The following is a 15,516-nucleotide window of genomic DNA, read 5'->3' as shown; positions in this document are numbered from 1 at the left end:
AGTGGCAGCACTGCAACAATGCTAACCACTTATTAGAACACTGGGATGATGTTATAGCTGAACTAATGTAAAACTTCCCATTCAGGAGTATGTGTCTGAGGCTACTTTACATAGGTGAGCACGGAGAGCAAAGCAAGCTCACTCACACCATCAAGGATATGGAAGCATGAAGGGGGTTAATTACAATAATCACAAGATTTAGTGTCGTTTGGCAAAAGTGAGTAACTTCTCAATAGAAATGTCCTTTTGTGTGACTGTGCCTATCCTACATAGCTGCCTTTGTGGTCCAAAGAGCAACTCTAAGATTGGGGAAACATGATTATTCCTTTGTATAGCCAACTTTAGGGGGAGGTCACTTTAAATCTCATTCTGTACAGGGAATCCTGCTACTTGAAGAACAAGGACTTCCAAAACAACTACTTCACTTGCTCCTGACAGTCCTGTCAGAATTAATTTGGTTTCCCCTCTTCTTCTGCAGAAATATGGGGAGTAAGGCCAGGCCACAGCAATGCAGCCTTCAAGCAAGATAACAAGCAGTGAATAATTATAATTTGCGAGTGAACTTAACTCCAAAGTTTAAGGGAGGGGGGGGGAAATGTCTGCTGTTGGTGGGTCGCTGCCCTTTTTGCCACGCTTAATTGTAATGATGCAACCATACCAAAAAGTTTGTGAATGAAGTTTATTTGGGGCTGAACGGAATGGAATGTCGTACAATACAGGTAAGACACTTCAAGATGAGTAAAGCACTAATTGCACAGGAGGCTGGAATTTCACCTCAAGTCAACACAAGCAAAACCATTACTTCAGAAAAAGCAAGGTATGTCATGCAAAATTAAAAACAAAAAACCATTCTAACCAATCTTGTGGTACCATTTAAAATGCTACCCATACCACAATAATTTACATCACATTAAATAATCATTCACAAAGAATGAAGTATTTTCAGCAATGAAATGAATTATCTCAGTGCTTAAATGATAGTTAGCAGATTTTGCATGAACACTCGATCCAGCATTTAATTAAGCTAGCGAGTGGAAAACATGCAGTGATATAGTACCATACAAATCAAGACCCCTTTATATTTTTGTATTGCTTGCAGGAGCAATCACATAAAAGTGATATTTACTATATTTCCCACATGATTTGATAACTATCCATGCACTGACTTCATGTGCAATGCAATTGTTTAGGACTCAAGTCTCAAGTCCCCATATGAATCAGACAGCCCAAGCAGTCTTGGCAATCTCTCTTAAACCCTAATGTGATAATGATCCACAATTAAATTACATTATGGGTCACAATGTTGAAGAACTCCCATTGAAATGCTTAATTAAAGAAGTGGACAAATGAAACGTGGGATTATTTACATTTACGTAAGAGACTCTGAAACAAATGGGTAATCCTAGATGGAACTGAAATAAGGAAAACAGATGTTAGGAGAGGGTGTGAAAAAAGTTGACAGTGCCTTGAGGAGATGTGAGTACTTCCTTTTCTGCCTTTTTGCCTCCAGTGACTTTCATGGGGAAATCCAGCTACCGTCTACAATGAGCAGAGCATGTCTTACAGGAAGTTGGTTAGCTAAACTGTAGACAGCAGACTTCACTCACGGAGTCCTACATGCAAAAAGAAATTTGATCTCATTGCATCTCTACGCTTAGCTTTGTACTGCTAGAGGTATAGATATAGATTGGCTCATTACAAAATATATTGCCTTTGTATGAAATGGGTGCCCAAAGGTTTAACTGCACCATGTGTATAAAGTTTATTTACCTCCTCCAATAGACACCCTGTGGAGGATCTGTTGAGGAATTGGAATGTTCTGTTTCTCAGGAATGCATAAGACTTAATGACTGCTGGGGCATTTCCTCCACTAAACTCTGCTTACTTAGCTAAAATCATGTGTATGTTTCTATTTGATTGGCAAATTACATGGGGTTCCCAATTCTCATGGATAGTGAAATGCAGATGAGTAATACAACATTTGGGTGGGGGAATATTTGCGTATGTTGTGGCTGTGAAACACTTTATATTACAAAACCAATGTAAATAAATACCAGGCTAGTAGAAAAGCTCTTATTTACAGGTTTTACAAATACAATTTTACTCAGTGTAAATGTAGTGTTTTAAAGAACACAGTATTAGTAAAATGAGTTCCTATATAGCAATACAATTTGTTAAGATTTCACTGTAACAGCATATAGAAAACAAAGTTCAAGTTAATGTTTTATAATTTAGTACAGACAAACCCAGTATCACCTGGAATGAGATCTGTTAAAGTGCTGAAAAAAGGAAGTTTCTGAAATTTTAGAAAACTTACTATATATTTATTAAAGCTTTACTAAGTCAAAATGTTAGATTTTATTCACATTTTCTACCACAATGCTGTGGGGGTAGGATACATTTTTTCAGCAATTCAGTGTACTCTTCATTTTGATCTCTGCAAAACATCTGGGGTTTCAAGCTTCTGTGGCAGTTTCAGGTTTCATAATCTGGTACGTAATCAAATATTCTGGATAGGCCTGAAATATGAAATTATGTTTATTATTCTCTGTCATCTGTAAACATGTTATGGGAATAATGCATGTGATGAAAAATAAGTGCTTATAGTAAGGACAAAATAGCTAAAAGTACCATGCACTTCTGAGCAAGTGAAGAACTCTCACGGCTTCAGGCTGCAATCTATGTGCTTACTTGGGAGTTAATCCCACTGAAATCAATGGAACCCACTACGGAGTAGACATGTGCAGGTTTTTGTTGCAAAAAGCTATTTCTCTTATTAAACAAACTGGAAGGCGAGATATACAAATCCAAGATGCCTATGAATACCAACCTTCAAATTTAAGGAAAACCGTGTTTAGAAAGTGAAACTAAAAATACACTACCTGCTCTCCTCTGTAGATGACATATTCTGCTAAAGCTAGTCCATTTACACTAGGCCGCCCAGTAACTGAATGGTGTCCTGGAGGAGAATGAGCCATTTTCATTGCACTGAACTGTAGAAAAGACTTGCCCAATGTAACACGACAAAACAGCAACTGCCTATATTAAAGAAAACAAACCCTTTACTTATAAATGCGCAAAGGCAAAAATAAACAAGCAATACCATTTCTTAATATGCAAATAAGCATTACTTTTACTTGAGTATTATCCATATCCTCTTAATATTGAGTTTGATCCAAGAACACCAAGACACCTATTTTTGTTCTCCACACTGTTCTCTCAGAAATTCTGATCACATAACAAAAATGTGTTAAAGCACATGATTAAAGAACACTATGTAGCTTAAAGAATATTGCCTTAGCTTTTCATAGAATTGTAGAGTTGGAAGGGGCCATAAGGGTCACCTAGTCCAACCTCCTGTGATGAAGGAATATTTTTGCCCAACGTGTGTCTTGAACCCACGAACCTGAGATTAAGAGTCTCATGAATGAAAAGGCAACAAACTGCTAACGATCTGGCTAGGATTCCAACACAGATAAAACTTAAAAAGGGAATGCTTGCTAATATAAAACTCACAATTTAAGGGCTCACTACAATCCATAAAACCATAAATGGGTGGCTAAAATTCAGACATGATATTCCAGCTACAATTTGGACAGGTGTGAGAAAAGTCGGTATCTTTACCCTTACCCCACATAGGTAGCAGGCCACTTTCTCCATGACAATCCAACACTGAACCAGGCATATTTTAAGTCTATTTTTTTCCAGTGAACTTAAACTAATTTTAACTTTTACAGATTCTGACCAAAATTGGATAATTAAAAGATCACCTATCCAATGTAGAGAAATTAATGTTCTTATGCAGAAGCAGACATACAAGGTTTTAATAGTCAATACTACTTTTTCCTCATCTGGCAAACTTTACTTGGTTGCAAGTAACATAATATGCACCCATTTTTTGGGTTGATAGCTGTGCTGATAGAGACACTAGGGACAAACAAGACAGAAACATTCTACCTTGATTTTATAGATGTAAATGATGGATTGGATCCAGAGTCTGCACAGGCAGAAGCAACTCAAGCAACAGGACTAACCCTCCCTTCTCAGACCCACTGTAACTCTGTATCCTCTCTCATAAGAGATGTGTCAGAAAAGTAACATATACATTCACTAAATAAGCAATGATGAGTCTTCCTACAATTTTTAGTACAATTCATTTTAGTTCTGTTAGGTTGTTTATTTTATTGCCCGCCCTTCAGCGCAAGGTTCCAGAGTGGGCTACAACAACGTGATCACAAAGATTAAAAACCAGGTCAAACAACTTTTACTACAACTTACCTATGGCAGACGTAACAAGATCTGTCTTTGTGAATTGGGCAACCAGTGCCACCACCAATACCATACACATACTGGTTGCTTTTGGAGGAATTTTCAGCAAAATAAATTCCTGCTCCAAACATTCCGCCTATGTATGCATGCCTCTCGTCAAAACCTTTATGAATAATTGCATTCACAAAAGGGGAGCCTGTGAGTACATTATAATAAAAAGTGTTAATCTTTATTACAGTCATACCTCATGTTATGTTTGCTTCATGTTACGTTCTTTCAGGTTACGTCCCGCGGCAACCCGGAAGCACTGGAAAGGGTTAGTTCCGGGTTCCGCCACTCGCGCATGCGCAGAAGCACAAAATGACATCAGCGCATGCACAGAAGCAGTGAATATCAACCCGCACACGTGCAGATGCGCCGCTGCAGTTTGCGTTCTTTTCATGTTACGAACAGGCCTCCAGAACGGATCCCATTCGCAACCAGAGGTACCGCTGTATATATGTTCTTAGCACTGAATATTCTACCATCTTGTAAATAATACTCATCACTATCCAGGGAAATACTGCAGTGACATTTTTATTACGACAAAATCAGAAGCACTGTCCAACTGAATACATTAGGGGGAGGGGGAAGCAAAAAAAGGGGGGGTGGGGATACAAAATCAGGAGTGCCTTGCTGTTGCTTGCACAAATTTTGGCACCAAGCCTGGTCCATAAATCCCATTAATAGTGTTGCCATAATATCACAGGAGAGGTTTGCTTTAGGCCTGCAAACACATCACCACTGTGCTATCTGGGGATGTTTTGACACTAAAGGAGGCATGACTGGCAACCAAAAATCCTGTTTCAAGTAGAGATGCTGCAGTCAGGAGAAATGACCCTTGAGACTCACAAAGTAGATCTAGGATGCACTGATGTATATCAGGCTGCAACTGTAAATTAACAGGATAGACAGGTGCCTGGCATAGTTGATGACTGGCATGCTCTTTGTGACAACCATCTTTTGGGGATAAAGTGTTTTTGCCCAGTCTCTTTGCTTTCACAATTACACTTGCTGGAAAACTATATACCCCACCTGATTCTCCTTATTGCTTTCTGTGTCATCATACTGAGGGAGAATATTTGGGGTGTGTGGGTATATATAATAAACACACAATTATTAAATACTGGCAAACAAAGACAACTAAAAAGAGCAGAACGAAAAGGCGAAAACAGCTGAGCATTAAAAACCAATATTTTTATGTTCACTCAGCTTTTTAGGCTTTTAATGTTCAATTGTAATGGAAATCTCAATGAAAAAAATCAATACAAATTGTTCTGTATAATATAATCCCAGATTTGAGAAGAGATTTAAGCACACAATGCCATTTTAAGAGGTTTATCGGTTCTTCTCTTTTTCAGGCACTTAATGCTAACAGTATTGTACAAATACCAGTAAAATATTAACAATATGAAATTACATGGTAGCTACTGGTCAATAATATTTATGAGTTTTAAAAGACTTTAATGCTAAACATTATTTGGAGTTGAACTGCAGATCATTTCAAATTTCAGAATTAAAAAAAGCAGAACATTATCAATAGTAATGACTGGACATGAGAAAAAAATAATTTGAAATACCATGGAACAACATCCTTTCATTAGCATGATTATGATTCTCTTCAGAAACTTCTTTCCTCCTGTGAGTGTATCTTTCCCAGAGCTTTTTGTTACATACTTTTTGTATCTAAAAGGGCAGAAAATCCAGACTTCACAATTAGTTTTCTTCAGTTGTCTGAAGTATAAGCAATTTCCACAAATCTGCTTAGGAAAAGGAATTACAACTAAGAAATTCAACTTTCTTGATTTTGCCCTGAATACAGAGAATTAGTTCTTTTCTCACTATAAATGCTAGTTAATAACGTCAAGATGCTTGCTTTATCATCTATCACATTGTTGTACAATATCATTGTTCTTCTCTTGTTCATATTCTAACCGAACTGCCACTATCTGTACTTTTTGTATTTTTCTCTAACCACACTTCCTTACAACCCCCATGTGTGTCTGCATATGTGTATGTGTGTGTATGCAAGCATGCATTTCAGGATTACACTTTATGCATTTGATGAAACAGAACTGTATCCAGAAAAGCAGTTCCATAAGTGTAAGGAGGGTGGGGTGGGGGGAATCCCCAAGAACAGATTTAGGGATGTATGTGGAGAGGGAAGAGAAGTTTCATTCACACCCAGAAGTCCTTGGGCTAATGTAAGTATTTCACTGGAAATCACCCATGGCCTCTAGACCATGACATCTTAGGCCATAACAACATTTATTAATGCCACAACTCATCTTAGTTTTCTTCCTACTGAAGTGTTTCTATTTCTTTAACAGCCTACTGACAGCATTGTCAATAAACTGAAAGTTGCACATTTGTTTCTAATTCATTACAAATCCAGTTTTTGTTTCCTTGGCACAGTATATATTTCTACTTTCCAGACTGCACAATTAATTCAAGGGCAAGGGCAAGAACTGATAGCACAAACAATGACTTCTTGGTGACAGACACACCAATTAGTTACCTTTAGGATGTTGTATCTGTTGAAAACCCCGCCAGCATGTCCACCATCTCTGTGCTCTCGAACAGTGCTCTGCATCTGAAGTGGAACAAACAAAGACTTTCTAACAATAACTTTTATTAGATTCCATTGTGCTGAATAAAAAATTGCCCATCCACAGCAAATACATGTCAGCACTATGTTAGTTCAGGGTATTTGGAAAAGTCACAAGAATTGCTTGGCCTATCTTATCTCAAGTAATACTGTCTCCTCAGTTGGGGACAATGATTAATAACAAAATTAAAAGACATAACATGAGGATGAGCACCATGTGTTTAACACTGAATCAGCCAAGGCTGAAAAAATGAATGAAGTTTATTACATCTGATTACACAACAGTGAGATTTTTTATATGGAATATAAATCGAAAGATATACCTCTTCTTCCACTGACTGAAACTCTTTATCATCAGGGGATAGGTCTATGAGGATTGTTCCGCTACCTGAAGTATTCAAAGCTAGGTAGGGGTTAAGACCTATGAGAAAATGCAACAGGTAATATTTAGACACATACAGCTCAATTAAAAATATATAATAGATAAGGTTATAATTTTAGAACTTAAGAGTTGTATCTAACAAAGCTGTTCTTAGTGCAAGGACTTCTGGTTGCACAATTAAACTTCCCCCTCTCTCTTCCCTCAATTTGCGCCTGAATCTGTCCTGGGTTTTTTCCCCCAACAGTCTGGAACAGGTTTTTGGGGAGCCTGTGCAAATTCTGTTGTACGAGCAAGAAGTCCTTGCGCTAATGGAACTATTGGATTCAAGCCACAGAATTCATGTAATACATAATAATTTCTGCTTGCAAGGTTTCCTGGTTCCAATACTATAGAAAAATGAGCTTGCATATCACAAACATGCTCTAAAACCCCCCAAAAAAACTTAGGGTGACATTGAGCGGTATTAAGCCCACACCCCCACATCAATATGTTCCCTTCCTCTTTTCCTCCACAACTTGCAACACAACCCCGAAAATTTCATCTGCAACATACCTTGTTGTCCTGAGATTAGTCTTTCAACTCCCTTTATTATTTTGTGTCTGTGCCCATAAGCGTTAATACCAATTTCCTTTAATTCTTTGTGCCCCATTTCAACCAGTACATCTAATGTTATCTACAAAGAAAAGTAACATAAATGCAGTTTCACATTAAACTCATCGATTACAGCTCAGATCTTCAGCATGGAAAACATCAAGTTGCTAAGAACTGAAGCTATTATGCGCGCGCGCACACACACACACACGCAATTTAAAATTTCTCATTTTACATTTGCATCATGCAACTTGTTTCCCTAACAATAAAGCTACGCACCTGCTCTCTCTCAAATACATCAATTAGATGTTCAAGTCCAAGATTTCTCACAAATTGATTTATGCTAAAATCAACACCTGAAACTGTATAAGAAAAGCGGACATTAGTTGCATATTAAAGGGCTAAGTGTATTTTACCTTTTCTGCAGGTTCACGAGAGTATAAATTAGAAACAATCTTCTGGATACAGGTCCAATAACACTTGGGACATGCTGTGGCACACTTTACAAGTTCATGGTAAACCATAGGCACTAGTCTGCAGTAAGCATGCTGATTTTGCCTGCTGTGCTCCTTCCCACAAGAGAAACAAACCCACAATCTGTGGCTTAGTGTTAATATTAAAATTATGATCAGCAAGTCAAGAACAAACTTTGGGTACAAATCATAGTTTGTGTATAGTGAAACGCATCCAAACTAGAATTTTTGTTTAACAGAATTAAGCTGGGGACTGTAGCAAAATGGGCAAAATGACCCAATCCCAGTAAACTATTAACTATGGTTGACCCGTGAATGAAGACAATGCATGTTTTAAGCATAAAATCAAAGTACTTGCTGACCTTATATTCTATATAATCAAAATAAAACATATTTAGCTCGATTTATTCTTAGGGAAATCTTCTCAAACCTGTACATAAATCCAACGAAGTGGAAGTACAAAAAATTATTTCAGAAATAACTACAGGAATGGCACTGGGAGGATGAGGGCGTTGTGTGAGAAACCATTCGTAAATTTAACACACATAAGCCTCACATTCAAGTAATCTTTCTACCATACGGCTAATCAAGTTGCCCTGAAAAAAAATGTATTGGCATGTGACTATCTTAGAAATAGAAAAGATCATTTTTAGATATATCTATTTATCTAAAATCCAAATCACACATACATGCCTTTCACTGAATGACCTGCAGAGCACTACTGTGCCTAAAGTTACATCAGATTCTATCTGTCTGCAATAATGAAACTGGTGTGGATAGGAATACCACTTGTAGCACCATTGGTATATGTTGCAGTCTTTGATGCATGTGTGGACTGTCCTAATTCTTCATAAATCATCTACCCATCTGAGTAAGCCAATTCATCAGTAAAGGAAGGACTCACCTTCCTTCTTCTCCAAACCAGCGGCCCCATCAGCACTACTTGTACTAACAACTGAAAGTTCAGAAAAGCTACCAGACAAGTTGTCAAGGCTACTGGCAGCAGACAGATTAGAAGGGCTGGATGGAACAGAAGAAAGTGAATCTGCTGAAGATGCTGTGTTTTGAGATACATTTATAACCTGAGGCTTGTAACAAGATGGCAAGGCGGAAGGTGGCATGGCAGCTGTCAATAATGCACTAACATCATCTGCCTGAAAATAATAATTTAAAAAATTAGAATATCATAAAGACATTCAGAAATTTATTCAAGCATATATGAATACAAGGTAACCTTTACAGTGAGTGGCCTTTTACTTGAGCTATCCTAAGAAGCCAAGTTTTCTTACATTCTGCTATTTACCAGTATCACCAGATATATTATCACTCTTATCCAGAGTCTGCTTGTGTATAATTACAATGCAATGAAAGGCATGACCCTAGAGACAAATCCTATACAAAAATCACTCACTTGCAGTGTACCCCACCTCACACATTAAAAAGGTAAAAAGACCATTTTTTTAATGTGGCAAACACTATTGTAGAAAGATTGGCAATGCAGCCCTATACATACCTACATACCTCAGAAGTCCCCTTAAGTTCAAGAGGATTACTTCCAGGAAAGTATGCTTATGATCCTAGGCTAAATATAAACTGCAAGCTCCTAGGGTGCCACAGAGTGAACAATGATGCTATCTTTAACATTATACTAAGTAAGAAATTCTGTGTTGCGAGTTTTGGACCTAGACATTTTTACTCACAAACTGTGAATGACAGGTCGCTATCAATAGTTTAACTTGAAGACATAAAGTAGCCCAGAAAATACTAGGTAATAACATCAAGCAATATGTTTGTAAATGAGCACAAATTCAATAACATAGTTTATCTCCTCTCTGAAAAATGTACTTCAAAAAGCCACACCTAAACTAAATTCCTTGAGTCCATCTTCAGTCCCAACTTTAGGGAACTGCTTTTTAGCTTCCAGCCCACCATAATAACACCACGTTTTTAATCTCTCAAATTTCATGTCTGGGTCAGGAACCAGGAACTGAAGCTTAATGCAAACTTCTCAAAAAATCCCATCACTTACGGTGACTAGGTCTAAAGGCGTTTGTCCTTCCTGGTTTTTCAGAGTAGGATCAGCTCCATGTGCCAACAATAAGGCACAAAGCTGTGTCCTTCCTTTCTGGGCTGCTTCATGCAAAGGTGTGAAAGCCCATTTGTCCGTAGCATTTACACACGCATTATACTTTATAAGTAAAGCTGCTACATCTACATGCTGGAAAATAAAATACATTTATGTAGTGCAACCCTTGGGGGGGAAGTTTGCTGCAATTTTCCTTTGGATTTCCTAAAAAGTGAACGTTGCAAAATACATTCCATCAAAACAAAGAGGGCAGTTCAAGTCTCGGTACTCCGCTATTGCACGCAGGTCAGCTCACCCCACCCTGTTTTGTGGTTTGTTCAAATAGCCACGCTGTCTTGGAAACTCTAATATGAGATATGATATTGCTAGAAATGCCTTTCTTATTCAACTGTTTGTCTCCATCTCTATACAGGGAGACTCTGGGGCATTGGGGAACAGCCTGCTGGAGAGACAGCGTCTTGCCCAAGGCCATCATATGACCTCAATACCAAGTTGAGATTTGAGCAGACAGCTTGTAGTTCATACTCCATGCTCTTAAACCCTAGCCCCATCTACATGTAACCTTTTACCCATGTGTGTAAACAAGCAGCATGCTTAACAGCATGTCTGTTTTACAATACTGTGAGTAGAACATAGCTATGGAGATTACCTGTTATAATGGTCACTAGAATGGGCAACGTCTGGATAGTGCCTTTCCTAGGGAACATCATGCTGGGTAATCTCCATATCTAGGAAGCCCATGACAGTGTATACACTCAATGTTCGTACAAAGAACACGTGTTCTGCAAGAAATCAAATGTATTCATACACTTTCTTTATCCAGGGCATTAGCAAAGTGTATAACTTGGTTCACAGAGCCACAACATAGCTTTCATGAAACCGTCGCCTCTGAGATATTCTACTTCTGACCATCAGCCTAATTTGGAAACGATTCCTTCAAAGTGTTCTAGGATTAGAGAGCAGATCAGGAAATAAAAGTAAGAAATGGCTTAATCTTGCCTGTAAACTTTAGTTTCTCACAATGTAAACTATTCTGGTTAGATTCCCTTCTTCACTAGAGTTGTGCTAGTAACTAAAAACATCGACGCTCACCCTCCAAAATCATCTGTGGCAGCTGGTTTCGGAAGTACTGCTTCTAGTCTGTTAGCAGTATTCCTCTATCCCATATATTCTTTGGAGTGAGATGGGGGGACACACACAATCAGAGCAGTAACAACAGAAGTTTTAATTACAAGTTCTCAATAGATAGGTGTAAAAATCAACAGCTTGAGTTGGAATTCACTGAAATTAAACATGCAAATACACATGAGTTGAAACAGCATGAGGGACACGTGTGTGTGTGTGTGTGTGTGTGTGTATTACTCAATACTGAGTTATGAAAAAGAACTGTTTTCCACAAATATTATGAAGTTTAGAAAACCCTCATACACCCTGGGCTGTATCCAGGCAAAATACTGGGAGAGTGAACACACAATCCTGTATTTAAGCAAACACCAACAAACATTGATTTGTGCTCAAATAAATTTTAGATCTTCTGGTTCAATCATTCACTTCTTCCCATAGAGTTTATGATATACTTACCCCATAGGATGCTGCATTGTGTAGAGGAATTAGACCCCCTTTATCTTGTGCATTTACATCAGCTCCATGTTGTAACAGATATTCTGCAACCTCCAAATTGTTGTAACCAGCTAGCAAGAGAATAAATTTTTTATGGATTATCAAAAGGCACCTGAAAAATATTACTATAAATGTATCAACAAACTTCTTTTCCAGCTTACCTGAACCATAAAATTCTGAACTTTTTTTTTTTAATTGCAGAGTAAACACGGTTATATGTCTACTCTGAGATGGAGAAGCCCAACTCAAAGGCAAAACACAAGCTTCACATACATAGCCTTCCATATTCAGCCTTGTGTGTGTGCGTCCATTCCCATAAGGTGCTGTTAGCAAGCTTACAAGGCCGAGATACTAGACTTGCACAGTCACCTGTCACTCTTGCTATTTTCTACTATTGAGACAATTTCATTGGGTTGTATCCAATCTCTCTTCCCCTTTCCCGCCCCCTCTCCAGAGGTTCAGGGAAGCCCTCCTTAACAGTGTAGGCTGCACTGCACTGAGTGTGAAAGGTTGCCTAAAACCAGGTGGGGTTTTTGTAAGATCTCTCAAGCCAAATTCAATTCCCTTGGTACAGAACAATACAGCCCATGTTTTTCCACTGGGCCTCCAATGCTTTGGAGAGATTTCTTTTTTCAGGGTGAAGGGGAGTGCAAAGAAAGAAAAGAGAAAGATTGGATGTAACCCATTGTAACTGTCTAAATAGCAATTTTTGAGGGTACAGAAGACTGCAGGGGAAAGGAAGTAAAAAAGCAAGATTAGCCTGAGGATCTGCCTTTGGCTTTTGCAACTGCTGACTACAATCCAATTACTTTAAATAACCCCTTTTCAAGTTCTAGTCCAAGACAGATCCTTAACAAATGCATTAATATGGTAACACCAACCTGCCAAGTGGAGCGGAGTGGAGTGTCGGCCTTGTGTATCACGGCAATTTACATTATCAGGGGAGCACAATTTCTTCACCCGAGCCAAGCAGCCCTTTTTCGCAGCATCTAGCAAAGCTGCATCTCCTCTAAGGAGATCCTGAATATCTGTGTCACCATCTTTAACAAGGTCTAATGGTGTGTTCCCATCTCTGTTTTTCTTTGTGGGGTCAGCCCCATGCTATGTTGATAATAAGAAAAAAACCCAACAACACATTCATTAGCTTTCATAACTCAAGTAGAAACATATTTAAGATTTGTATCATTGTCAGCTGATTATTTCTTTCTCTATTAACAAATATTCAAATATACTAAGAAAGCTCACCAGCTCTATGTGTAGCCCAATTAATGAGGCAAACGAAGGTGATTTGGGTTGTGATTCCATGTTGCTGACTTGGGTCCTGCTATTAACAAGGCATCTTCAGGAGGCTAATGGACCCTCCAAGCATCCTCATTACCCCCACCCCACAAAAGGTTAAATGGACAATCATTCTCCCACCTTCCCTTTCCTGAGAAATGAAACCAAGCTGATTGGGGAAAAGCAGAGGGTGAGTGAGGTGGTGGGATCTGTAGTATTGTGTTTTAAAGTTGTAAACAGTCTTGCAACATTTTATATGAAAGTGCAGTATATAAAATAAACAAACACACAAACACCTTTAAAGGTTCCTGTAGAAAGTCTGTCCAACATTTAGCAGGCTTAATTCACTTAATTCCCCATTATAATCCATGGGGATGAAAGACAACTTCAGATTTTAACCCAAATAATGAACTGAATGGGAACAATATGGCGCAGAAATGAAACACAGTGGACTGCTTCTAAATGCAACAAACACAAGGTGAATCTTGTAGTAGCTGCTCTAATATAGAACATGGGATAGTTTGAAACATTTCTTTAAACACAAATTTAATACCACAAAATGGAAATAAGCAAACTAATGAAACTGAAACATGCTTCAGTTTTCCATGTGACGCACCTGTAACAAAAGCTTACAAATCTCGTATTTCCCTTTTGCAGCAGCTTCATGTAAAGGAGTGAACTTCCATAAATCAGCTACATTGACAACTGCACCATGTTTAACCAGCAGTTCAGCCACTTCATAGTGTCCATAAGAACAAGCATTGTGCAAAGGGACAAGGCCTCTGAAAATATGAAGGAAAAACATCCATTAGTGTTTGCATCACTTGGCAGGGTACCTTAATTTTGGCTAACATTTTCAGTATCTTAAAAAATACCTCAATTTTCTAATGACTGACCTAAACATACAGTTAAGTATAGCTGTTATTAAAAACAAAATTATTTCAGAAAAAAGAAGTGCATGAAGAATTATGTGTTCATATGGTGATAAATCAAATACTTTAGTCAACTAGATACATTTAATTCAAATAGCCTCCAGTTGCAAAGCAGTCTTCCCCAACCTAGTACCCTCCATATATTTTGAACTACAATTCTGATCAGCATAGACACCAGATTGGGGAAGATTAATATAGTGTATATATTTAAGGTCAACACAAAGATCATACAGCCATCATAATTCTGTAATTTGTAAAGTTGACATCAGCTAGAAGACCAGTTGTTGGGGTTCCAGGCTTTGTAAATGTTAAGCCGCTGAAGGTATAGAAGAATCGAGAATTGTCTTCCGCCCTCTGCTCCACTCCCTACATTCACTATGAGCTATTTAATGGAATATTTACCCCTTGTCTTTTGCATGAACATCAGCACCATGCTGCAGAAGATACTCAACCACTGATACTCTGTTGTATCCTGCTGCAAAGTGGAGTGGAGTGGACTGGCGGCCTTCAATATCCCGGCAATTCACGCTTTGTACCGTACATAACTTCTAAGGAACACAACAGTTGAGACACACATTACTTCAACCAAATATTCAGCCAACCCCCCCCAAAAGCAACTGTCTTGAAATCAGAACTTTTATATGATTTTGTATTTCAAAGCAATTAAAATAGTTATCTAAATTTTCAACGTTTTCTCATCTCTGAAGACCTGAGAATAATCTTCACAAATTAGCCTGCAACACTTATATAAGTCATCTTTTTGATAGAAAGAAAAGCCACAATCCGTTTCTAAACTTACTTTTACTGTGTCCACATCACCTGCCTTTGCAGCTTCCAGCAATTGCCGATCTGCTTCTGAGTTGCCTAAAGGGACACCTTCTATAAAATAAATGAGGGTATAAATTACTTAACGAAGTTCAAATAGCAAATACCATTTTGAGATCTCATAGTCTACAAAAATATAACTATCCTAAACAAAAGGCTCGATTTACAATTTAACTGAACATGCCAACTAAACTTTCAATTACCAGTTAGAGAAACTCAGGTACAACAAGTAGCTGCAGGACTATTATTAATGCAAAATTAGACATGCGCTGTTGGAACTGAACCTGACATTTTTTACTCAGACATAAGTATTTTTCATAATGAATTACAGTATGCAGTATTAACATATACAAACTGTCAGATAATTACCACCAGCTGAATGACAAAGGTTCATGAAACAGCCAACTAAAGTT

At 38.0% G+C, this 15,516-nt stretch overlaps 1 protein-coding gene across 5 annotated transcripts in view; it reads right to left on the bottom strand.

Annotated features, from left to right (window-relative positions):
* Nucleotides 1-665: 665 nt before the first annotated feature.
* TNKS2 (tankyrase 2) overlaps nucleotides 666-15,516 on the bottom strand; it is a 28,727-nt gene continuing 13,876 nt past the window's right edge. For 2 of the 5 annotated variants that reach the window (XM_053388694.1, XM_053388696.1), the window contains 15 exons: nucleotides 15,078-15,157; nucleotides 14,681-14,823; nucleotides 13,963-14,128; nucleotides 12,950-13,169; nucleotides 12,030-12,139; nucleotides 10,392-10,580; nucleotides 9,267-9,516; nucleotides 8,169-8,251; nucleotides 7,851-7,971; nucleotides 7,240-7,337; nucleotides 6,827-6,901; nucleotides 5,889-5,994; nucleotides 4,279-4,465; nucleotides 2,883-3,039; nucleotides 666-2,519 (listed from right to left, as the gene is read on the bottom strand). In XM_053388694.1, the coding sequence (XP_053244669.1) occupies nucleotides 2,457-2,519; nucleotides 2,883-3,039; nucleotides 4,279-4,465; nucleotides 5,889-5,994; nucleotides 6,827-6,901; nucleotides 7,240-7,337; nucleotides 7,851-7,971; nucleotides 8,169-8,251; nucleotides 9,267-9,516; nucleotides 10,392-10,580; nucleotides 12,030-12,139; nucleotides 12,950-13,169; nucleotides 13,963-14,128; nucleotides 14,681-14,823; nucleotides 15,078-15,157 (2,048 nt within the window). In that variant the 3' untranslated portion in view covers nucleotides 666-2,456. Of the gene's footprint in view, nucleotides 2,520-2,882; nucleotides 3,040-4,278; nucleotides 4,466-5,888; nucleotides 5,995-6,826; nucleotides 6,902-7,239; nucleotides 7,338-7,850; nucleotides 7,972-8,168; nucleotides 8,252-9,266; nucleotides 9,517-10,391; nucleotides 10,581-12,029; nucleotides 12,140-12,949; nucleotides 13,170-13,962; nucleotides 14,129-14,680; nucleotides 14,827-15,077; nucleotides 15,158-15,516 lie in introns of all 5 variants that reach the window. The other 3 variants (XM_053388693.1, XM_053388695.1, XM_053388697.1) reach the window with 2 other exon arrangements.

Source organism: Podarcis raffonei, chromosome 5, assembly GCF_027172205.1.
Source record: "Podarcis raffonei isolate rPodRaf1 chromosome 5, rPodRaf1.pri, whole genome shotgun sequence".
Classification (NCBI taxonomy): domain Eukaryota; kingdom Metazoa; phylum Chordata; class Lepidosauria; order Squamata; family Lacertidae; genus Podarcis; species Podarcis raffonei.
The sequence above is the reverse complement of the archived record's forward strand: the minus strand, read 5'-3'. Positions and strand labels throughout refer to the sequence as shown.